The following is a 24996-nucleotide window of genomic DNA, read 5'->3' as shown; positions in this document are numbered from 1 at the left end:
ACATCATCAAAATTTGTATTTATTTTTCATTGACCTGTATATGATTTTGAATATAGCTATTTTTATCATATCAATTGTTTCAAGCTTCATTGCAAGCTAACTAGTGCAAGCTTTTGAAGTAAGTAATTGTCGCTTATTGTACATACTGAAACCAGCAGTCACTACAATCCCAGGTCCTGTTCATAGAAACAGCTACCACATTACTGCATTGGGTCAAGCACATATGAATATACCACTTCTGTACATCAGAATTACTCTGGTTCCCATGATGGCTGAGCATTCTTTCCAGTTATTGATATGACTGGACAACTAAGACAGGCGCCCACAGAGAATTTACACAGAACTGCTGGTTTACAGAAATGGTGAGCCCAAACAAGGTAGCGGGGCTATGATCTTCTGTGGATTGACCAAGTAAAAATGATACATAAACACACCATTAAATTTATTTGACAAATGCATGGTATTAATTAGTAAGAGTGAATCTAATAGTGCCTTCTTGAGAAAGTCATGCCAGCTTTGGCCAAAGTATCAGCTGATTTACAGATGTAGAGAACATTCCACCAAACTAAGGCAGAAGAGTTTTTTAAAAATAAAATGATATATTGTATTAAATGACTGAAAAATTTAATGTGTGTATAGGCAACTCTTCATTAAAAAAGTTTTTCTATGGATGTAGTACATATAAAGTAATATCTGACCACAGCAGCTTGAATATGCTAAAAACATACTATTTATGCCAGAATGGGCTTTACATTTAAACACTGAAGGTTTGGTGTTGTTGGGTTTTTTTTTAAAAAAAACTTCTATAGCTCCTCATTCAACATTCAGCAAGAAAGGCAATAGAAATCAGTTACCTATAGTAAACTATGATTTTATTGCAATGTTGTTATTACGCTATTTTATTGCTGTAAACCGCTTGGAGATTTTTTTGTCTTGAAATGATCTGTATTGCATACCATTTCATAATTACATCAAGGAAAGCATGCTAGTAAGTTCACTATAACTTGCTAACATAGGTGTTCCCATTGTGTGCAGTAAGTTGGTTGCTCTTACTAAAAACCTTTTACACAATTGTTACAAAGATTGCAATCCTAGCCCCATTTACCTGGAAGAAAGTCCCACTGAATTCAATAGGGCTTACAACAGAGTATACATTGTTAGGATTGCGCTGTTACTGGAAGATGTGAGGGCTATTACTGTAGAAACATTAAAAGTCATTTTATTTTCATAATAACAGGCAAATTTGTTAGACCCATTCTCATTTAACTTTGCTGAAGTAAATGCTTAGAAAATAGTGTTAGGTACACAACTACTGAATGTAATGGGATTTTTTGAAACTACAGATGTCTTTGCATGAAAACACGTAGGAAAAAAGAATGAAACATTCAACAGTAACTTCACAAATTCAACATTATCCCTTTAGCCCCTCATAGAAGTTACTGTTATTTCAAAATGAAATGAAAAATAAAAATCCATTTTATTGTTTACCCAGATACAAAAATACAGTACAATATGATGAAGCAAGGCATCCACCGAGAACATTCAGCAAGTTGAGATTTTCACACTAAATACTTCATTACATTTTCGCTTCTATCGACAAAAGAATTAAAAGACAAATGCACAAACGGGAAAGCTATGTTTCTGTCTAAATGTAACCAAAGGAGCAGCAGGCAATTCTGTTAGGAAAAGAAAAACAATTTTGTACTTCCAATGTTCTTCATGCTGCTCCTTGGGCAGGTAGGAAAATAACTCTACTTGGTGTAGCGTTCATGACGGAATTATTAGTTTAGTACGGTGGGCTTGGTAAAAGTTCATACTGAACAATAAAAGCAAGATTGTTGTAATCCTAAATATTATTATCTAGACGTTCCTACTGAAAAAAGCAAGACTAAGCCTGTTTATGATAAAAGGAATAAATGATTCTATTAAGACCAATGTCCTCATCACAAACCAGATACCAGCCTTTACCTCATAGAGAATAAGCAATTTAAAAAGTTAGGCCTTAAACTCAGCTGAAACTGTGGTTTATAATATGCTCAAGGCTGAAACATTCATTCATCAGTAAGTATTTTAGCTTTATTTATCCTATAAACAGGCATTTCAATGTAAACAAGAGAGGACAGAGTTACAGTATTTATTTTGATTTCACTGTCTGAAAAATTAGATAGTATTTTATCTAACAAGTTATCAGTAGGAAAAAGGTCATATCAGTGCATCTACAATTCCTCATTGGGGAAAAAGGGAGGGGGAAAAGAGTCGTATATCATTTTAGATTCTGAATGTATATAAAACAGATCCCTAGTGTATTATAATTCATCTCCAAAATGTTTCTTCCTGAAAGCATCACCTGTCAGCTTCTCTTGGGCTTCCTTCATGCCTTGGATAACTGTAATATTAAACATTAAAAAATGTTTAGTACTTGGTTCAGTTCAGTTTACATGAATAGGAGAGAAATTCAATCTAGTTTGCATTTAAAACTTGCCTAATTCACATTTTCTGAGACAATATCAAAACACACCCTGTGCAAAAAGGTGTGTATCATTTATGCCAATGAATCTTCATGAGTATTAAAAAAAATCACAAATTGCTGTGGAAATTTGGAGAACGGGGGAGATGAAAACATAAGAAACTGAGGGTGGAATTCAACATTGCACTATGACAAACATCCCATCTGTCCAAGCATTGCTCTCTCCTCCCACAGTCTGCTGCTCTGAGGGCTCTCCTCACTGCACCCCAGCCCATTTTGGGGGGCACAGAGGAAGGAGGGAGGAAAGCCTTGTTGTGCTAGCAGAATAACAGGGCTTGTCAGATGAACCCTGCACTATGAGAACGCAAAACAGACACATCCCCCCATTTCTAGAAATGCCTCCCATTTCTTAAGCTCAATTATTCCATTATCCCCCTAAAAGAAGATGTGAAAAAGAACAAGTCTGTCAAATCTCCTCTTTTTGGCCAATACTCTGATATAACTTAAGAATCTGACATAATCCTAAAGGTGTATGCTTAAACTTACACCACTTATACGCAATGGTAATCAGGTATAATTCAATATAGTTCTGAACTGTAAATTTAGTCCAGTATACCTGAAGGAGCATCTCCATCCCCATAGTTCTGCCTGGACACTGAGGTCCAGCGCCAAGGGCCTTCTGGCGGTTCCCTCGCTGCGAGAAGCCAACTTACAGGGAACCAGGCAGAGGGCCTTCTCGATAGTGGCTCCCGCCCTGTGGAACACCCTCCCACCAGATGTCAAAGAGAAAAATAACTACAACTACCAGACTTTTAGAGGACATCTGAAGGCAGCCCTGTTTAGGGAAGCTTTTAATGTTTAATAGATTATTGTATTTTAATACTTCTGTTGGAAGCTGCCCAGAGTGGCTGGAGAAACCCAGCCAGATGGTCGGGTATAAATAATAAATTGTTGTTGTTGTTGTTGTTGTTGTTGTTATTATTATTATTATTATTATATAATCAGGACACCTGTAGTGAAATACAAGTTGTCAGAGAGCTGCCAGGGCTACTATAGCCATCTGAGATAAAGCCCAATTTGAACTTAATTCACATGTACCTTGTTCAGCATTGGTATAAAAGTACTTGTAGCTGGGGTTTCCTCTCTCATTTATGATCTCTGGGTGGATGTTTCCACTGGGATCTACAAAAAACAGAGAGAACAAATGAAAACATCCATGTGATGACAACAGCAATGCATTTCTCCAAGAGGGATAAGAAGCTGCCTCACGCCTCACCCATGAAAATGATTCTGGGAATGTAACCACCATCAGGACTAAAAGCTTCATCTTTGGGTTCCTCTTCATCCTGAAAGTTAAAAAGATAAAGTAAAGTAACATTAGGACTATTTCCACGAAAATCTCTCTTTATTGTTTCTATACGTATTGTTTCTATACGTGTGGGTGTGGATGCAAAGTTTCTCAAGCTCAACCTTTGGCATTTCAAGGTACGGAGAGCCATTCTGCAAGATGGATGCCACAGTTGGCTATCACCCCTCGAAAGAAGGGCAAGTCACTGCAATTGTTCATCAGTAATATTTCGTTGTGAAAACAGCAGTCTATTACTTTGACAATAATAGTTTGTTTGTTCATTCATTCAACATCACAGTGGTACCTTGGTTTTAGAACAGCTTAGTTTATGAACAACTTGGAAATATAACACTGCAAACCTGGAAGTAGGTGTTCCGGTTTGTGAACTTTGCCTTGGAAGCAGAACATGTTCCACTTCCTGTTGAGTGTGTTCTGTTTGTAAATTGAGTCCCCCATTGCTAAGAGGCTTTCTGTTGAGTGTGTCGGCTGTTGAGTCCTGAGCACCCACGCAAAACAGAGGTGATATTTGGATCTTTAGTTTTTGCTATTTTTTTGCGTTTTTGTTTGTGTGGCTTTTTTGTTGTTTTGACTGTGACTTGTTCTTCATTTTATGGCACTGACTTGTGACTGTGGCTTGTGACTTCGTTTTTGTGACTTGTTTTTGTGTCTGTGTGGAACCAAGTTCAGCTACTAATTAATTGATTGTGTGACTGCAGAAATTGATAAAAGCCCCTCCCCATCCAAACAATGACTATCATCAGTGCACGTAAGAATAAAAATTAATTTTTATTTTTATCTACAATACTGTCTCATTTATTTTATAGTACAGTACATTGATTATTGCTTTCATTTTATGGATCAATGGTCTTGATAGATAGTAAAATTCATGTTAAATTGCTTTTTAGGGGTTGTTTTTAAAAGTCTGGAATGGATTAATCCATTTTGCATTACTTTCTATAGGAAACTTAACCATGCCTTGGTTTTGGAATGCTTTGGTTTTGGAACAGACTTCCGAAATGGATTAAGTTTGGGAACCAAGGTAATGGTAAAGGTAAAGGGACCCCTGACCGTTAGGTCCAGTCACGGACAACTCTGGGGTTGTGGCACTCATCTCACTTTACTGGCTGAGGGAGCTGGCATTTTTCCGCAGACAGCTTCCAGGTCATGTGGCCAGCATGACTAAGCCACTTCTGGCAAACCAGAGCAGCGCACGGAAACGCCAAGGTACCGCTGTATTAAGGATGTGCAATGTAAAATAATGGATAAATCAATGGCAGTGTCGTCATCCCCTGAAATACAGAGAATGTTTTATGCTTGCTTTCTGTATCTTCATAAATTGTCTCAGAAAGTTCCAAGGAAGAATATGGGGAAATGCTTCATTTCAGTATCTTAGCAACTATCCAACTGAAGCTTACCTCAAGGTTGACCATCACGAAATTATGGGCAAGCTCTGAGATTTCCTTAGATTCCGAAAACTTCGGTTTTAAAGCTAAGAAAAGCATAGAAAGGAAAAATTAATCAGGAAAGAGAACAAGTGTCACAATTCTTACACACATGCTTCTAATCACAAGGGGCCCTGACCTAGCTAAATCAGTCTCATGGGAACAATTGTCTCATACCTAACTTGTACTCTAGATTTCAGTAGGACTTAAGCATGACTAACTTTAGTTAGATGATAGCCAGAATCAGTCATCAAAATCCTCACATTTAAATAAAAAGAAACAGAAACAGCCCTTGTTACTTTTGTTAAAACAGTGGAACCTCGGTTTGCGTCCGCCTCCGTTTACGGCGAACTCGGAGAGTGACTGCTGTGGATCCGGGTTCCGCGCATGCAGATGTGCAGAAGTGATCTGCGCAGCAGCAATCTGCGCAGCGTGAGCAGAAGCGCTCTATCGGCGCTTCGTGCACGCGCAGAAGCATGCCTTCGGCGAGCGACGAACTTGGGGAGCGACCGGCTCCCAGGAACAGATCGTCGTCATAAACCAAGGTACCCCTATATACCTAATACAAAGAAAAAGTGATACAAAACAGTTCTATACAAGTATAAAAAGCCCGAGAAACATGAGCAATGCTCTGTTTTTTTCAATAAAAAACACAAAATAAATGTCACTCTTGAACTAAAAGTATTTTTACATTTTCATTGGTGTTTGAAGTAAGTTTGTTCATCAATGTACAGTAGTACATGTCTAATCTTTACTCTCTGAACTTTGGCTCACAGAATCCAAATAGTAAAAGCTTAGGCAGCTTTTCAACTAGCATTTAGCCACAGCTATATGTGGGGGGGGGGACCCTACCTTATAAGTATAGTTTTATTTATGAAGACAATACATACATGCTATACTCTCTGTAAAATTACAATTTCTCCTACAAATGTTATGTATCTATCCAATTAGAAGTTTCTGAAATTGCTCTCAGGGAATGTTAATTTATCTTACCTTTGCAAGCACCACACCAGGATTTGTGAATGATTATCATGAGAGGCAACCCACTAAAAAAGACATTGAAATGCACCATTAATGTACTCCAATACTCTTAAGACTTACTTCTGAGTAAACATGCACAAGATTGTTCTATAAGGCGCAACTTCAGAATGCAATTTATAAAAGGGGGTTCCATTGTAGCTTCATTAACATTAAAGATTTATTAAGAACAAGGTTAATATGTCCTACTCTTTTATACCTAATAAAAGATTACGTAGCCAACTGTCCACCTTACAGGAAAAGGAGGTCTAGTTTACTCAAGTGATTTCACCTTTAGATATGCAAGTGATTTATGGGATTAAACCTGGAATTCACAATGTGAAAAGCTTTCTTAGGCACTATACTATGTTTGTCAGCGGTGCAAAAAAAAAAAAATTCCAAGAGAAATTAAAAGGGGGATGGGGAGAAATATTTGTAGGTCAAAGAGCTGCACACTAAACTCTATGGACAATGATTAAGAAGTGCAAGTCTTTCATGTGTTGCCTTGATTGCCCAGCCATCTTCTAGCCAGCCCTCACTCATGTTGCCCATTTATCCAATGTTACATTTTTGCACATCACCTGCTTTGTCCACAACCCACACATCCTTGCTATTATTATTTTGTTGTGCCTTATGGGAGGACTAGGGAACCTGTGGTCCTCAATACATTGTTGGACTCCAACTCCCATCATCCCTGACTATTAGCCATGATGGCTGGGGCTGATGGGAGTTGGGGTTCACCAACATCTGCCTTATGAAGATTACTGTACTCAGCTGGGAAAGAATATTACCTTATTAAAACACTAGAAGAAAACATATATAATGTCTTACTCCCAAATAAGTGTGCAGAGGATTATAGCTCTAGTGTCGGGGTGGCTAACCTCTGGGCTTGTAGGCCAAATTTGCCCCACCATTCCTCCCCATTTGATCCATGAGACTGCTTCCCCCCAAACCACGTCCAGCTGCCCCACACTTGACATCACATGTCCTGGATGGATCCTGCATCAGCTGCTTACACAGCTGATCCCTGCAGAAAGCAAGACTGAGCATCAGCTGATGGGCAAGGAGTTCAGTGTTGTAATAAAGAAGCCAATTTTCCAAAGGTCTCTACATTTGTGAGCTAGTTGGGTTTTTCATCCAAAGTTCTTGTCCACAGCACAACTGTAACAGAAGAATGTCAGCTCCTGTTAATGGCACAATAAGATAGGCCATAGCTGGGTGCCTCTCCAAAGCATGCCAGAGCTCTGGCAGAGGTCACCTTTACAGTTGGCCAAGGAAAGTGTAATTAGTCCCAGAACCTCTGAAGTTGAAGGCTTCTAATCCTCACTGGAAGATGCACGTCAGGTATAGTAGCTGCCCACAGTAGCAGCCTGTGTGCAGCGGTGGAGCCATCATCCCAACATTAGTGCTACTGAAGCTGGGGGCTGTACAGATGTGCTGGCATGAGGACAAGATTGACTCCACTGGTGCATCCACCTGGATCTTGCTACCATCTCACCCCAGCCCTGTCCAGGTAAGCTGCAGTGACACCAGTGTAAGGAGGGTTGCTCCACACAACCACACAGACCACAACTGGCCACCTAGCTGGGGCAGTTTCTTTTCCCAAATGCACCATGGCATTGCTGGGGAAGCTGCTATTAGTTCCAAGCACAAAATAAGCACACTCTCCCACAAATCTCAAACTCCTGACATTCACCTGTGAAAAATCTATCCTCAGAATATGTCACACTAAAAGCTGGAAACAACAGAAGTTGAAAGGCGCCATGTAGCGCTCACAATGTGCCACCCAAGTGTTGTAAATATGACTACAGCCCTAATCTCTATTTCATTTCAAGCAAAACTGTACTCGGGTATACCAGTGATCATCACTAAAACATTTTCATATCAAAGCACAGATTGTCCCTTTAAAAGCATGTTATTTCCATGTGCTAACTTAAAAAGCAATGAAAGAGTATCAATTAATTGCAGCAGCAGCATGAAATCCCAACTGTATAGTTGAACTCAAAGTGATCAGTTTGTCATTCTCTGAATAATTTCACATCTTTTTGTTACAGGTAGGTAGCCGTGTTGGTCTGAGTCGAAGCAAAATAAAAAAAATTCCTTCAGTAGCACCTTAAAGACCAACTAAGTTTATATTTTGGTATGAGCTTTCGTGTGCATTTCGTGTGTATCTGAAGAAGTGTGCATGCACACGAAAGCTCATACCAAAATATAAACTTAGTTGGTCTTTAAGGTGCTACTGAAGGAATTTTTTTATTTTACGTCTTTTTGTGTAAGGCTGGAGATCAAGTTCTTACAAAGGGCTATTACTAATCTGCACCTTCAGGTTTTTAGGTTGTGACTGCAATTCTTTTGCTTAAGTAATCCAATTCCAAACATGTTTAGACAGGCCTAATTCTGCATGGGAGTCAACTGAGAGTTTTCCAGAATGTTTTTCCCTGTTGGTTTTAATTTTATTAGAATTTTTTGAACAATACTAACAGAGAGGGAAAGTTCAATTGAATTTCCTAGGACTTACTACAAAGTAAATTTGATTTAGGTTTGGACTATCTCTCTCATCAGAAGGGGGAAAGCAGCATACACGGGTCGCAACCTAAAGCAAATTTACTTTAGAATGGCAGAGGTTGTTTTTATGTATAAACTCTGCATCTTTTAGTGTAGCGATAAGCCAGGATGTTATTTAATAGTAAGGCTAACCTTATGAAATTTACACCTCAGTTCACTTATTTGGAAGCAATTATTATGGATAACAGGGAAATTTACTACCAAATAAGCCTGTTTTAAGGTTGTATTCCCGCTTGCACAAGATACCTGGCTGCTGCTTCCTTTTTCCCATCTTCCAGTGTCCTCCAGTGAATATGATCTCCAAAACCTTGAAAGAAAAGGGGGAATATATGTTGCATAATTTAAAGCATCAGTTACAGAAGATAAAAACAATTTTCTATATATCATCACATACTATGAAATAAATGCTTTTAGAATGGCAATCTAAGATACCATTCCTAGGAACATCAATGAAGTTTGAAGTTACTGTATTCCAAAGGAAGCAATTCTCTTTCCTAAAGGATTTATACATATCTTTTTATTTGAACTGAAATCTGAAAAGAGGGCCATGGAAACTGCCACCCTGAGCAACTCATGGCCTAGACTAGGGAAACTACTCCCTTGAAATTAACTATTTTTCCAATAGTAGATGCAAACTATAAGAATCGTTATTTGTTATCACAGACAGCTTAGGGATGATCACACCTGCCTAAACCTTTCTGCTTATTTTTTGCAAAGCACACACAAGCATTTGAAAACATCAGTAAAAACAAAAGAGGAAATAACAATTGGTCTCTAACCTTTTCCAAATGCTTCCCCAGCAGAAACTGCGACAAGCAATTGGCAAAGCAGGAAAGTAGACAGCGCTGCTAACTGAACCTTCATGCTTTCTGCCAAGATCTTCACCAGGACAATTACTCCAGCTCTGCACAGCGATCCTCTTAAGCAATAGTACTGTATCTGATTAAACCAAGTCAGCTTCTTTGTTTAAGAGGAAGTGATGTTATCGGAAGGATATAGGAGGCGCTTCAGAGATTTGGGTCCGGGGTATTATTATATACACACATATATAGTTCTCATGCTGTGCAGAAGAGTGTCTTTTCTGTCTCCGCTCGGAATTTACGTAGGAATTTCTAAGTGTCTACGGAGTTGTTCGTTTCTCATGCATTTCTAAAAGGCGAACTGTCCTAACTCTGGTCCGACGGCTCATGAAAGGCAACTGTAACATCAGCTCCCCAGTTCGAAGCACAGTCCTGCAGCAGGCTTACTCTGATGCAAGTCCCTCTGCGTTCAGCGAAGCCTGTTCCCCAGGAAGAGCCCACGTAGGATTGCAGCCGTAGGCAAACTCAGTGGCACTTTGAAGGGGAAAGTCAAAAGTGGTGGGGAACTGATTCTTGAAAGGCCGGTTAAGTCAATTTTCAGCTTCATTCGGATCAACGAAAGGAGGAGGTTTTTTTGGGGGGGGTAGTAATCCCCAAACGCAAACAAGCTCTTTCCTATCATGCGCAACAAAAACATTAATATCCTTCCACCCCAAGCTAAAGAACAGCTTGTGCGCATTGCAAAAAAAAAAAGCACTCCATTCCTGCTGGCTGCTCCTAAGGATGACTACAACTCCCAGCATACATTGCTTCAAAGGCATTTTTCTCTATGTCCCTCTACCCCACCCCCGCGCACGTCTATCCTGCTGCGCTCACCGCATTGCATTGAGGGCTGTTTTATTGTCTCGGTAGGGAAAAACAGAAAGGAAGGACCAGGCTGCCCTCCGCCGCTGCCGCCCATGTTATGCAAACGACCTGCGCTTTCTTCCAATCGGGTGAGGAGGGCGGGGCCGTGGTCCCGTGGTCCGAGGCCTCCTTTCTCTGGGCCCCTTTCTACCCCCCACCCCACCCACACACCTAGCCGCCATCTTGTTCTTGCCGCGTGTTGCCTTCGGAGGGTTCTTCGGACTGAGGTGAAAACTTCCTGCTTGACCCCCTCCGCGCCCCGTTACCCTTGCGCCCCTCATCGTTCCCACAGGTCGAGATTGCGGTTCTTCCGCCCCACACTCTGCTGTGCGCGCGCGGAGCGCCATGGGCGGTGGGAGGGGCTGCTGCTGGTGGGCCGAAGAGAGTGGGCCTGGCAACTGGTCGCCTGGGGGGGAGCCCTGGCTCCGCTGGGAGACGTCTTCCCCGGGGTCCGGCCCTTGGAAGCAGAGCCCCCCCCCGTCCGCCACAGCACCCGTTCAAGTCCCCCCCCCCAGTCAAGGTTGGTGCTCGCGGACCCTCCTTCGCGGAAAACCTTCCCGCAACAGAAGCGGGCTTGCTGAGGACTAGCTCCACCTCCTCGCCCAAAGCACTTTAGGGCCAGCAGGATCCAGCACTGGCCTAGGTCGCACTGCACCCAAAATGTGGGTTACGCCTTGGACGGGGTTCCCATCCTTGGGCGTAGGACATGTGAGGGGGCTTCCCTACTGCCCCTTAGCGTACTGGGGGTGTCTCTTTTTGGAGAATAAAGGCCCTTTATTTCCTTAGGGAAGCCCGCACCCCTCCTCCAACAGGAATTGGCAGTGTGGAGCTCTTTCACCTTTCTGTGCAGATTTTACTGCTCGCTTAATATATTTCTGTGTTGGATCAGTTGCCATGTTTTAATTTTGGATACCTTGGTGTTTGTTTGTTTTTGCTCATTGCTTGCAACTGAACGTTCCTTTGTATCAAAGGTTGTATATTATCAGATTTGGATATAATAATAGAATAAGCATCTGTGAAGCTGCAAAATTCTGAAATAAGGAACATGCCTGCTGCTTCCAAAACTAAATGATGTAAATCTCCCCTTTCACAACTCCTTGATTTTAACATTCTCAGTATCAATAGTAAAAAATTTCTCTAATTCCAGTGAGGAAAATGGAGATGAGGCTCCTCTGCCAGAATGTTTTCCTCCATGCTGTGGTGGATTTCCTTGTTACCCAGTTCTATCCATTAGGTTTTCTTCTTCCAGGAAGTACTTTTGCTGAGTCCACCTCTTTTGTAGATTTACTAAAGGTTTTTTAATTCAAGGTTGAAATAAAGACCGTTCCTGTTGTGTCTTTCTCTGCTTCTACTAATCTGACCTCCTTTGTACTCTCAGGGTTGAATCCATCATGTGGCTCTCTCATCACATTCCTTGATAAAACAAATTGTGGCTTGTTTCTGAGAACATATTTCTCCTTTTTCAACCCATCAAAGGGATAGAGCTAGTGGGGGCCTTGAGAAACAAAAGTCTTTCCTTTTTCTTCCTTGCCAAATGCTCAGCTACTTGTTATTTTCAACCTGCAGGAATTCTGGTTTGCAAAGTATAAGCTGCTGATTTAACTTAGTTCTATTTAGTTCAATTGCAACATGACAACTGGTTATCATGGGTTAGAGAATAAAATGGCACACCCCAGCTTTAACTTTTCCTGAAGCATGCACATGCTACTTGATATGGAATGTCATATTTTAAAATGAAATGAAAATGAATCTGACCCATATCCCAAAGTAAACACATTGCAGACCAAAAATAGTGTTGGGTTTTTAATAGTTACTTGACTTATGTGTTGCTGCTGGTTGTTAACTTTCTCTGTCCTGGTCCTAGACATAGTTGCATCTTTGGGTCTTAATAGTGAGCAAAAACATAGATCTAAGCAAATGTTTCCATAAATCTCATTTAAGGAGATAAAATATGGGGTTGATTGGTCAAGTGTTTGTACATAAAGGGTGTGGTATGTAACATAGGAAAGGCTCAATGACTTGTATATTTTCATGATTTGATTGCTCTCTTCCTCATTTGTGTACTAGGACAAAATGCTCAAGTTGGCATTTCTATAATACAGTAAATGCATATTTGTAGTTTGTCTTCTGAGTACAAAAGCATAATGGGTCAGTTTTGCTTGCATGTATATGTGTTTCGGATTAGGGTTGTGTTTTTAGGGCCGCAAATTATTTTATACACTTTGGCCCCTATGGCTGATATTCAACATTGTGCTGTTATGAGCATTCTCTCTATGCAAGCATGTCAGCTTGCCAGATGGAACAATTCTCTCGCCTTGCCCTACACACTACTTTGGGGTTCTCCTGACCCTTCCCAAACTAATTTTAGGGGGTTCTAAGAGGGAGGAGTGGGGGAAAAGCCTTGTGCAAGTGGAAGTCCTTGGCAGGGCTTCCGCTGATGGAACATGTTAGGTGAATCCCTTCCATCATAAATATTTTCAGAAAAAGTGAGCTTGCCTTGTAGATTGATAATTCTAGAGTCTCATCTCCTCTCAGCATAAAGGTCACCAGGTAGCCTTGGACAAGTAAGTCACTGTCTTTTAGTGTCATTTACACCACAGGATGGTTTATGAGCCACAAAATACTGCTCTGAGCTCCTTAGTGAAAGGGTAGAATATAGATGTAACCAACGTGGGTGTAATAGGCAGTTTCCAAGATTCATTCTTTGTCACATGCTCCCATCTTCCTGATATACACTATCATGACTAACAAATGTTGTGTAGATGGAAATGCACAGACCAAGATGTGGCACCATGCAGATAGAGGCAGGCTCAGTTCTCAATAGCTTCTGTAGTTCTGTGTGAAAAAATAAACAGTTCAGTTTGGGACATGGAGGGCAAACATTCCAGATATAGGGATTGTCCTGTCAGATGTCAGATTTAGCATGTGTGCATGTACATGCACACTGGTATTCCTAAGCATGCCTTTACTTTCTCTCATGAGCAAATGGCAGCTGCTCATTCCTATGTGGAGAAGTAAGTGCTGGGAACCATGATATGGAGACTGCAAAACCAGTTACCAGCTGCAGGGATGGGGTAGTGTGGAAAGCAATATCTCTTCTTCTTGAAGGCAGTCCAGGGGCAGGAATGGGAAGAGCCAACATGATTTCAGTGCTTTTACACATACACACACACACACACACACACACACAGAGAGAGAGAGAGAGAGAGAGAGAGAGAGAGAGAGAGAGAGAGAGAGAGAGAGTTTGAGGAATTGGAAGAGAGGTAACATCTTTTATTGATACGTTTGTGTGTGTTTATTGATTCGTTTGTGTGTGTTCAGATACAGATGCTTGGTATTTTGAAAGACAGTGAAGTAAAAATTATTAAATAAATCTGAATATGTTATAAGCATTTATGTTGTATGTATGTATTTTTCAGATAAAGCACGATGAATCAAGAAAAGCTGGCTAAACTTCAGGCGCAGGTCCGAATAGGTGGAAAGGTATGAATGCAAGAATATAACTTCCCCCCACTCCATTTATAATTATTGTATATGTGTAAATTGATATAATATAAAAGTAATACAGTACATATGTAAGTATTTTCCATAGTTTAGGGTTTTGTAGGGAATGTCTGTTTTCCTCAGGCTATTGCCCATTCTGATGTGCTCAGGCCGTTTCCATAGCTGCCAAGTTATCCCTTTTTTTAAGGGATTTTCCCTTATGCTGAATAGGCTTCCTCGCGAGAAAAGGGAAAACTTGGCAGCTATGGCCGTTTCTGAGTATATAGCCCTAGTACTGGTGGCTACATTCTTTCGAGAAGAAAAAGGTTCATGTTATATTCTTGAACTGTTTTCTTGAAAGATTAGCATTTTTTTCTACAAAGGCAGCATATTTTGTAATATTGAATCAGTTTATCTTAGGTGCCTAAGGAATTGTTACTGGTATTTGGACACAGTATTTGGACAAGGCTGAAAAGAGGAAGGGCAGCAGAAATGGAATTGGTCCTTGCAGCAGGAGACGCATTGTGGTCTGAGGACCACCACCACCTTTAGCCTACTATTTTGCACCCTCACGTTGCCTCCTTTATCCCCTATGAAAACTGTCACTGAATCAAGCCTCCCTTCCTTGGGGGCAATAAGTGAGATAATTTGTGGTGGAAAGTTAGAGTAGGATTATACAAACTATACATTAGTGAAACAGGTTCTTGCCTAAAAAAAACCCCTCCTACTGCAGTACATGTATTACATTTTAAGGTACTTTGAGATTATTTTGTTGTCTTTGATAAGCATTTGTGTTAGATCCATTTTTCTTCCTCTAGGAGCAATGATTTATTTTCTCCATTCTGTTTTTTAGGGTACAGCTCGTAGAAAGAAGAAGGTAGTCCACAGAACAGCCACAGCTGATGATAAAAAGCTTCAGAGTTCACTCAAAAAATTGGCAGTAAACAATATTGCTGGGATTGAAGAGGTACATCAGTATAAAACATTTTCAGTCATATCTACGTGATCCCCCGTAACTGATCACAGGAATAATGTGAAATCTTTCTGATTTAAAATGGGAAATGCCTGACCTCTGGCAACCTTACCTCATTTTAAATGAGGTGTGGCTCAGAATTTGTTGTGATTTCAGTGTGTGTGTGTGTGTGCGCGCGTGCGTATTGTGTGAGAGATCCTTTGATAAGACACCTTTTGGAGTTTCATGCATGATTTCCCTTGTATGACTGAGGACATTCGTTTCATAACTTTGTGTGGGATGGTGCAGATATTACAGAGTCTGAACACCCATGGAAGGGGCAGTTTGTGTGACAAAATACATACCCAGTCCACTTCTATCTTTTCTACCTTGCTCTCTCAAGATTCAACTTGGCATCTGATGAAGTAGGCTGTTGGCTATGAAAGCTCATGCCAATTTGCAATAAAAAGATTTCTAAGAAGTAATCTCAAGGTGCTGACAAATATGTATCTCATAATAATAGTAATAATAATAATAATAATAAACTAGCGCAACTTCTGTATTACATAAATCAAGGTATTTTCATTATGAGAATGAGCAATAGAAAGTATTGGGCTCACACACAGCCTCCTTTGCCCCCCCGCCCCCCATCCCCTTGTTCTAATATGAGGGAAGAGTAGAAGTGTCCTGTTCTGGCTTGCAGCACATTGTGGTTTGTCCTCAAAACAAGGATACACACAAACCATGGTTTATCTTCACCTCCTGCTGTGCTTTTTGGATCTTCACTTGACAGCACACTATGGGTTGCTGCAAACTAGAAGTAGAAGCTTAACTCTCACCTTTTGTATGAAATAAGAGAGAAGGGTTGGAGGGCATGTGCAAGCCTGACGATTGGCACTGCTCATTTTCTAAAGGACAAACTGTGTTTTGACATTATGTCTGAATTAAGATACATACAAGATGCAAAGTTTTAATTGGAAAACACAAGTCAGATTGTTGCTTAACTGTGATCCTGGGCACATTTACTTTGAAACAAGTTCCTTTGAAACAAAAGGTTTTATTCTAAGTAACTTTACGTCCCTTTTCTAAAGGCATTTTGTATGAAAGTAACTGGAGTCTTCTAGATGAGTAAGTAGAATCTTTTTGCCCCACTACCTACAGGCAGAAATGCTATTATGTGGAATGGTATTATATTTGTTTACAATATGGTATTATAATTCCCCCCCCCAAAGTAGCATACATAGAGTTTTCAGGCAGTCTTCCATCTAGAAACTGGCTGGATCCAGACCTCCTTAGCTTCAGCAGGGTCCAGGCTATGATAGGGAGTCATTCCTTCTACTAGGCAAGTTGCCTTAAGCAGATGTTTGAGAGAGCAGGAAAACAGCTGATATCCTGCTGTAACAAGTCTTGTTACTGTGTTTGAGTGTTTTGGCCCACTTCCAAAGGACAGCCCTGTTCTGTAGTGGTCACAGTGTTCTGAAGAGGGCATGATGGACCTCAAGATGGTCTGGAGAAAGAGTATGGGTGGCACTTGGACATGGTGTCTATATAGGATCAATATATAGGAGCATTAAACAAAGGGAAGAGTGGAGTGCTATCCAGGGCATACCCATCATTTAAACCAATTTGAAAGTCATGGTTTCTCTAGAATTGTAGTTTTGTAGATCCTCAGAGCTTTTTGTTATTTTTGTGAGAAAGCTGAGGATATATCAGTGCAGTGGCATAGCTCAGTCTTTCACAATGATCATGTGCTTTTTCAGAAAAACACCAAATATACAACATTTCTGGACTAATATATAGTGCTCATTTTCAGACATTGGTGTGCACATGCATATCTGATTGAGCAAGGCATAACACACCCATAGTATAATGGTGTGCTTTTTAAGGGGGGAAAAAGCACCAAGTTTACACCATCTGTGGACTAATAAATAATGATCACTTATATAAAGTGCAGAAATTTTTGACTATGCCACTGTATTATATTAGTTTCCAGACTTATTGCAATTGAGGGAAAGGAAGGGCAGTTAAAACAGGTTTGAAACAAGTTTATTTTTGTATTATAAAGATTCCTATATGCCTTATGTTTCTTAGCTTTGAAGTGTAATCGTTTATGTTAGATGTACAAAAGTGTGATATTTACATCAAAAATCCAGAGTATGAAAGTTGTGCCTCTCATTTCTTTTTCTTATCTTCAGAAATGTTACTTTCCTTTCATATTTTTTTTGGAACTGGCATGATTTAGTTAAATGCTTAGGAAGCTGATACAAAAGTTGCGTGTTAATCTGAATTCTTATTGCTTTACAAAATCTTACACTTCCAACTGATGTAATTTTAAATTATATACATTGATGATAGTGTTTATAAATCTCTTTTGCAGTTAGTCAGGCCTAAAATTGGGTGTGCAATTCCTTAGAGTGGATGCTAACTATTACAAAATAAAAAAGATCTTGGTGGTTCTTTTCTTCCTTGATAGTTCTTTTTTGAATATTAAGTAAGATGCATGAATTTTAATAGATCTATGTTTAAAACAGGTGAATATGATAAAAGATGATGGAACAGTTATTCATTTCAACAATCCCAAGGTCCAGGCTTCGCTTTCTGCAAACACATTTGCAATTACTGGTCATGCTGAAGCTAAACCAATTACGGAAATGCTGCCTGGCATCTTAAGCCAGCTGGGTGCTGACAGCTTAACAAGTCTCAGAAAGTTAGCTGAACAGTTCCCAAGACAAGGTAGGTATCCCTGTCCGAGACATCTCTCCTGAAGATTTAGAAACATGGGGCTGGTTTTTTTTCATCCTTGTTTGTTAGCATAAAATTCCTGATCAATAGTAAGGGTCAGCTTTTCTTACTCTGAGTAGCTTTTCTTGTGCACAAGACTTTCTGCTTTTTATTACACCACTCCCCCAGGCATTACTAATTTCACTAGAGTGTTTCTAATAGTATAGAACTCTGCAATTCTGTGCATGTTTATTTAGAAGTCCCACTGTGTTTAGTGGACATTGTTGATAGATAAGTATGCATAGGATTGCAGCATTTACTTAATAACAAGTTTTCCATAATTTCCTTATTATTGTTAATAATAATAATACTGTTATTATTATTATTATTATTTGTATACCACCCTTCACCTGTAGATCTCAGGGTAGTTCAAACATAAAAATAAAAGATAAAAACTTAAAATAAATAATAGAACAAAGAAAACCCCAGACCAATAAATCCACCACCCGCTCCCTTACTTCCCTCATTTGTAATAAGTATATGGATACCTTGTATTGCACTTCCATTTATTATATCATGGATGTGGGCTTTGTCCTTTCCCCAGACAGTTAACTAAAGGCTTCTAAATGTGGGGAATGCTTTGAAATTTGCATTAGCTAACAGATAGCTGTGTGGATGTACTTTGGAGCACCATGAACAGAATGTTGTAATAGAAGGAAAAATGAAGGTTTGGGGTATAACCTGAGTGTTGAACTTGTGTCTGATTAAAAACTGTATAATAATTGTCAGTCTGATTAAAGACACAACACAATCCTCTGCCTGCCTACTCAGAAGTAAGTCTAGTTGAAATTAGTGGGCCTTGTTCCCAGATACATCTATAAAGGGAACTATCACAGGTGCTGCTTTTCAAGGCTGGCAAGCATTGTTAACCCTATTTTGTCCTCATAGCAATCTTATAGGGAAAGTTAGGCTGAAAGATAGTGACTCCCCTGAGGCCATTTATTGAGTTTCATAATGGTACATTGAAAGGTAAACAAGAGTTCTTTTTATTATTTTATTTATTAGATTTATATACTGCCCTTCATCATAAGATATCAGGGTGGTTCACAGAATAAAATCAGTTTTCGAACGTTTCGGAAGTTGAACAGTCTTCCGGAACCAAGGTTCCACTGTAATATTCTGTGTATTGGTTATTCTGTGTAAAAAAGAAATATCACCAGTTGTGTGTCTGCTGCACTACTTATAAAGAGGTTTTATTCAGTCAGAACCAGTAATTGTTGCCCATAAACATTTGAGTGATAACTTCATAGAAGTTTGCAAAAATAATGATTCTTGTAAATTTCTGCTTGTAATTTATTAATTTTCCACTGCCATGGTTTGCATAAAAAACCTGTTTTATTTGCAAAGTTGCACTTCTTTTTTGTGCCGTAAACTGTGACCTTTTCCTTATGCATGCTGAATTTGTTTCTTAAATTGATAGAAGTTTGTTAATATATCAATAATTGTATTTTCTTTTCTAGTGTTGGATAGCAAAGTACCAAAATCAGAAGATATTGATGAAGAAGATGATGACGTTCCTGGTAAGATTATTCTGCTTAACCTTTAAATTATTTAGCGTGTATCTGCTTGACTGAGCATGTGACAATGTTTTCATTAATTTGAGAATCTACATGGTGGATTAATCACAGATACAGAGGGAAAGTGCTTAATAAGAATTGCATGCTGTACATCCTGGAGCACATAACTGTCACGGGACCAACCCCAGGAAACCACAAGCTTTTGCAGAAGGATTTGTATCAGCTGCTGTGCTTTGGTTCCTAGAGACTTAGGCACCTCTCAGATGGGGTGAGAAACTTAACTAGTGGATTTTGTGAGGGAATAATATTTTAAGAACAAGCAGAAAAAGAGGTTTACTGTAATGAGTAGGGGGGGGCTATTAATGGTTATATCTGTGTTGTATAATCTGTCTTTCAAAAGCCTTTTAAATATTGCTCGTTACATAAATGTTGGGTTGAGTTTGAGTCATTTAGCCCCCCAACTTTTTAGAAGGGTCTCACACACGACTGCAATCATTTTGCAAATAGATCTAGAGATTTCATGAAGCGTAGCCATCATTGGTGAACATTTGAGATATTAATATTAGGCAAAATACAGGTTGCGTTTGTTGATTGTAGCTCAGAGGTCAATTGTCTATAAGCCATAGTTGTTATCTCGATTTGATTAGGGGTTGCAGTTCCATGCATCCTGACATGGGGGTGAGCTCTATTGTACGTGGGGGGAGGGGGGCTTACTTCCTTGTAAGCAAGCATAGGATTGTGCTATAGATCATTTTTGTTTAATGCCTACATGTTTGCTGGCATAGCAACAGATGCCAGCCTAGGAGCTGCCATGTTGCCCAATAGCAGGCATAGGGAGAAACTAACAGGATTATTTTTCCAGTGCTGACCAGATGTAATTGTAAGTCACCCCATAGAAATACTAGGGCCTAGTCACGGTTAAACAAAAGAGAACGTCTTGTAATTGCTTGAGGTTTTGAGATAAAAATGATGTAGGAATAATGTTCATTATACCATAGTCTTTTAGATAAAACATACATTTTAATAAAAAACATTTCTCTTTGGCTCTCCTATTGAATGTTACTGTATCATACTTTCCATGTTTTTCAGATCTTGTAGAAAACTTCGATGAAGCATCAAAAAATGAAGCTAATTAATTCATTAATAGTTCTGGAAGTTGACATGGACTAGATTTAAGAAATCAGCTGTGTGGTTCCAAAGTTTTACAGAAACAGTGAACATTACCCGTTTAATAGTTCAATAATATAAAATATTTTGTATTTTAATTATGCTGCTTGTTCAGCATTTCCTGTTGGTTGATTTTTGCATTTTGCACTTACTCCCAGGATCTACCTTTTCAGTTAAAAAGGAAAAAAACAATACATTTTCAGTGCAGATTAAGGGGTGTGTGCATGTGTGTGTATGTGTGTATGTGGCTTTGCGTACAGTGGAAAGGAAATCGGTGAACAGATCTATTCGACTTTCCCTTTCCCCTTGAAAGTGGAAATAAAATGAGTCTTTAACTTGGTTAAAGGAACCTTTATTGTTGCAACCAAACAGTTCACATACAATAGTGATAACTTAAGTCTTGCTTGTCTACATTTCATGAACTCCAGAAACCATTTACTAATTAACATTTGAGTTTAATTTTCTTCATTAACTATTGTATTTGCATTTGTATTCCTCTTCCATATTCACAGTGTATATGTGCAGTTGCCCACCAGCCTCCTTTTGATTCTAAATTGTACCAAAGACAGGGTATTAATTAACAAACATGTTTGTTGCAACATTTTAAAATATATATATACTTAAGAGCTTGGTTTTCCCCATCCCTTTTAAAACTATTCACTCATTCACCTTAATATTTAACTTGGGTTGCATTCACATATTATGGAGTAATCTACTTTGCCTTGGATAAACAGCCTATCCTGTGAAGTCCTGCCTGTTTATGCCAAGCAAGTGTCAACCCTGCTCTTACGGCATAATTTTTGTAAAAATCTGTAAGAAGCCTGATTATATTCTTGTTTTGGGTTTCTGGGAGAAGATAGGAATGTCCTAGACTTTAAGGTTGGAGGCTACAGTCTACTCAAGTGGTGAATCAAATGTCTTGGTAGCTTCTCTTTGGTACAATTAGCTGTTTTTCAAACACACCTCTCTTCAAAGCGTTGAATGCTGTTTGACCCTTTTCATCTCAGATAAGCAGTGCCTGTGGGCATATTTTCCAGTAGTGTTGCTTACTTTTAGGGGAGTCTGTCTCATATCCTGTGTTTTTCAGTAGGAGAAAATAATTTTATTGGAAGAGGTAAAACTGTTGTGGATGTTACCAAACAGCTCCCAAGAGCATATGAGCCACTATCTTATTTCAGGACACTAGAATCTGGAAGTGTAGTTTGGATTATACAGAACGGAGAAGGAAAGTGCCATTGCTTGTATTGTGATGTGTTTTGCATAAATTGTCCAGCAAAAGGCTTAAAACATTAATTTTGAGGTTTGGAGCCCGTTATCTGCAACCTACTTTGGGTGGATACAATGGTTACAGTCACTTTTGAAGAAAAAAAAGCCCTCCTCTGGTGGCGCAGAGGATAGTGGCTATATCACAGGGTACAGTGCAGTATTTTCTGAACCTTCCTTCAAACTGCTCAATGTGAAGCTCTTCCTAGCGGTTCTTCAAAGGTGATTGGTGTAATGCAGTTGAGCATCATTTTAACCTTTGTCAAGGGCAGCTGCAGCGCGGGAAAGCCATCTTTCTTACCTTTCTTTGGTGTACTTTTGAGACATATCTGCTTTCTGTGTATATACACCCAGCAACTATAAAGTTTGAGGCTATCAGTATGTCAGCATTCTAGTGACATCAAGCTGAACCACAAAAGCAGAGCTTTTAGTGGTTTGTCACCTGGACTGCTCACTTGATTTTATAGATTTGTTTGGTTTTCTTGTTCTATTTTATATAAAACGTGGATCTTAATAAAATAATTCAAAAGAGGCAATGTTCCCTCTTGTGTGTTATCTCCTCCCAACAACAACACTAATAGAGGGACAAATCGTAGTTACAGGTGATGCTTTAACCAGCAGTACACTTGCCATGCTATATTTTTGAATATTTCTTCTTTCTGCACATGTGCAAATAATAGGCATAGTTCCTTTAAGCATATTTGCTGTCCCATGAGACAGCAAATGAACATGTAGAAACATTTTTTGCAGAGAGCTTTTACTGATCAGTATGGCTGAAGCTCACATAATTTCAGTTATTCTGTCCTTATAACTAGCATTTTTAGTGCAGCTGTTAATAATTTACTTAATGAAGATCTGAAAAATTAATTTCTTGTCCAGAATTAGGAAAAACTTCAGAATAGTAAAGGGCAGGCATTTGGAATAAGTTTCAATTCCTTTTACCAACAAAACGCACACCCACAAATCTCCAGCTTTAAACTTTCCTTTTGCCAATTTATTTGTAATCCTTATTCATACTTGTGTTTGGAAATCAGCGATTATCTTGCATAGTGATTACTTTTTACTGTATGCCAAGAACTGTTGACCACTTAATTGTTTTTTGCCGACGTTCTATAGTTTATTGAAAACCATTAAACTGATAATAACTGAAGACGTGAACTATTAAGACTGTTCTGATACCACCTAGTCTCCTTTTGGCACTTGAGAGCAACAGCCTACTGGAGCTGATCATCAAGGCAAACCTTCCACTTCCAGTGCTATGAGATGCATTGATTAGACACAGCAACACAGTTGTAGAGGGTTTGTTTGTTTTTTTGTTCATGTCAAATATTTGAGTAAATAATAGAATTTGTAACTCCCATAAAGTTTTCATTAATTTAGCAATGTACTGGCACCTATGATACTATGTAGTGTCTTGAAGGTTAAACAATTATTAAAGCAATTCATTGAAATATAAAATATGTGTTGCTGGCACCCTGATCTTAGACTTCTAAATGTTGAAGCAAGTCCTATTGACATGAATGGAGCTTACTTCTGAGTGTGTTTTATTTGAATCAAGAGTCTAATAAGCTGAATCAGTTTAAATAGGTTTTCCTATGACTCTTAGAACCAGGGGGCAGGATGCTGCCATAGGATGCTGAGAACCTCCTCTGAGTAAAGGGCTCCCTATACTCAAGAGGATGAAATGGGGGGTTTGGGGGAGGCCTCGGATCTGCTAGTTCCAAACCCTCCTTGTTCCCCTTGCACTGACTGTACTTATTTTCCTTACCATTAATGAAATTAATGAAAATAGGAAAGAGGTTGATGGGAAGAGGAAACCTTGCACACCTGCCACATTCTCCCCTGGTCACAGCAAGCAGGCAGGGCTATGGTTGTAACAGATACGCCACCACAGATCTCCTCCTTATGGGAACATAGGATTGCTCTGTTTGTTAGCATAGTTTAACCTCAGTGCAGAGAGCCATAATATTTTAAGCCCTCTGCAGAAACACTTTCGTAGTCCCACTTATATTTGAAACAAAGTATTAGATCATAGTACAGTAGACTCTCTCAGCTTACGCAGGGGTTACCGGGGTAGCCGATATAAAGCCACAATCGCCTATAGTCAAAACACACTCCTTACACCTCCAAACATGCTCAGGGTCACCGAACATTCTCCCTGCATCTCCCAGTGCTGTTCCAAGGTGAGTGAAATGGTGGGTAGGACTGCCGATGCCCCCCTCTTAATTTTTATGTGGTCAAATACATAAAGCTGAATTTGCACAAGTTAAATGTAAGTTGCAAGGCAACTAGTTAACTAGATTGTTAGCAGCTTGTTTCCCAGCATCTCAGTAGAATCAATACATGTTATTTCTGAAAGAATACATTATTTAGAACATGAAATTCTATTACAGTACAGTGAGACCTTTGGTCCATTTACTTCCAATGTTTCAGACGGGATTCTTTCCCAGCCCTACCTGAAGGACCCAGGAATTGAACCTGGGATGTTTTGTATGCAAGGTCTGGGCTCTTCCACCGAGATACATAGCCCGTCTGTAATCTGTGGAAACTCAAAAGAGCCAGAGAGCACATCTGGATACTAAACATCTTACTGCTGAAATCTAGTTGCTGTGCATTTTTCATGAAATGTGGTTTTAGGACAATATGGTCTGAAGAATTCCGATTATGCCCTGTGTTTATGGCATCACATCATTCTGCTAGCATAACACTGTTATCTGTGCTGTAGTAACTGCAGGAGAACTGAAGTACCGGTAGTTGCCTTCCTGTCAGCTGATGAACTTTATTTTGCCCTTGTCCATTTGTTTTATCTTGTGTTCCTGTTTCTTCAGGAAGAAGAAAGGAAAGTGGGTTTAGGGATAGAAAGACAATATAGACACTACACATTTTGAAAAGGGAGCAGAAGGAAAAATAATCATGTTTGTTGCTCATAAGAGCTGATACAAGTTATATATTGTACGGTAGTTAAGATCCTTGGATAGCTGTACATGTGCAAATAACACACAAAGCTACTACAAATAAAAGTGCAAAATTAAAATTACTAATTGTGTGTGTGTGTGTTCTTGCAGATTTATTTTCTGATTGTAGGAGAGGCAACAGGAAATTATAGGGACAGAACCACTTAAACCGTATAGAAACTTATTCATGTACTGTATGCTACTACAGCGGCAAGAATGTTACCCAAAAATGGAAAGAAGTAGAAGCAAAGGAAGAATGGATACAAAAACATGGGATATGCAGAAATGGTGAAACTTTCCGGAAAAAATAAGAACTCAATATAACAAACTTTTT

The 24996-nt window shown here is 39.3% G+C and overlaps 2 protein-coding genes across 4 annotated transcripts; one reads left to right on the top strand and one right to left on the bottom strand.

Annotated features, from left to right (window-relative positions):
* Nucleotides 1-1458: 1458 nt before the first annotated feature.
* Nucleotides 1459-10440, bottom strand: TXNDC12 (thioredoxin domain containing 12). Its single transcript, XM_035122464.2, has 7 exons — nt 9619-10440; nt 9086-9146; nt 6251-6303; nt 5231-5304; nt 3744-3813; nt 3566-3649; nt 1459-2386 (listed from the first exon to the last, which is right to left on the bottom strand). The coding sequence occupies exons 1-7, from the start codon at nt 9701-9703 to the stop codon at nt 2307-2309; spliced, it is 507 nt and encodes a 168-aa protein (XP_034978355.1). The 5' UTR covers nt 9704-10440; the 3' UTR covers nt 1459-2306.
* Nucleotides 10441-10626: 186 nt separating this feature from the next.
* On the top strand, nt 10627-24745 carry BTF3L4 (basic transcription factor 3 like 4). Of its 3 annotated transcripts, none has more exons than XM_035122465.2 (6): nt 10627-10772; nt 13965-14028; nt 14882-14995; nt 17512-17713; nt 19222-19281; nt 20368-24745. In XM_035122465.2, exons 2-6 carry the CDS (start codon nt 13975-13977, stop codon nt 20412-20414), a joined length of 477 nt encoding a protein of 158 aa, XP_034978356.1. In that variant the 5' UTR covers nt 10627-10772; nt 13965-13974; the 3' UTR covers nt 20415-24745. The 3 variants fall into 3 exon arrangements, with proteins under 3 accessions (XP_034978356.1, XP_034978357.1, XP_060132892.1); XM_035122466.2 differs by lacking the exon at nt 10627-10772 and adding an exon at nt 10801-10837; XM_060276909.1 differs by lacking the exons at nt 10627-10772; nt 13965-14028 and adding an exon at nt 16072-16108.
* Nucleotides 24746-24996: the final 251 nt, after the last annotated feature.

Source organism: Zootoca vivipara, chromosome 7 (genome assembly GCF_963506605.1).
Source record: "Zootoca vivipara chromosome 7, rZooViv1.1, whole genome shotgun sequence".
Classification (NCBI taxonomy): domain Eukaryota; kingdom Metazoa; phylum Chordata; class Lepidosauria; order Squamata; family Lacertidae; genus Zootoca; species Zootoca vivipara.
This window is presented reverse-complemented; position numbering and strand designations above follow the sequence as displayed.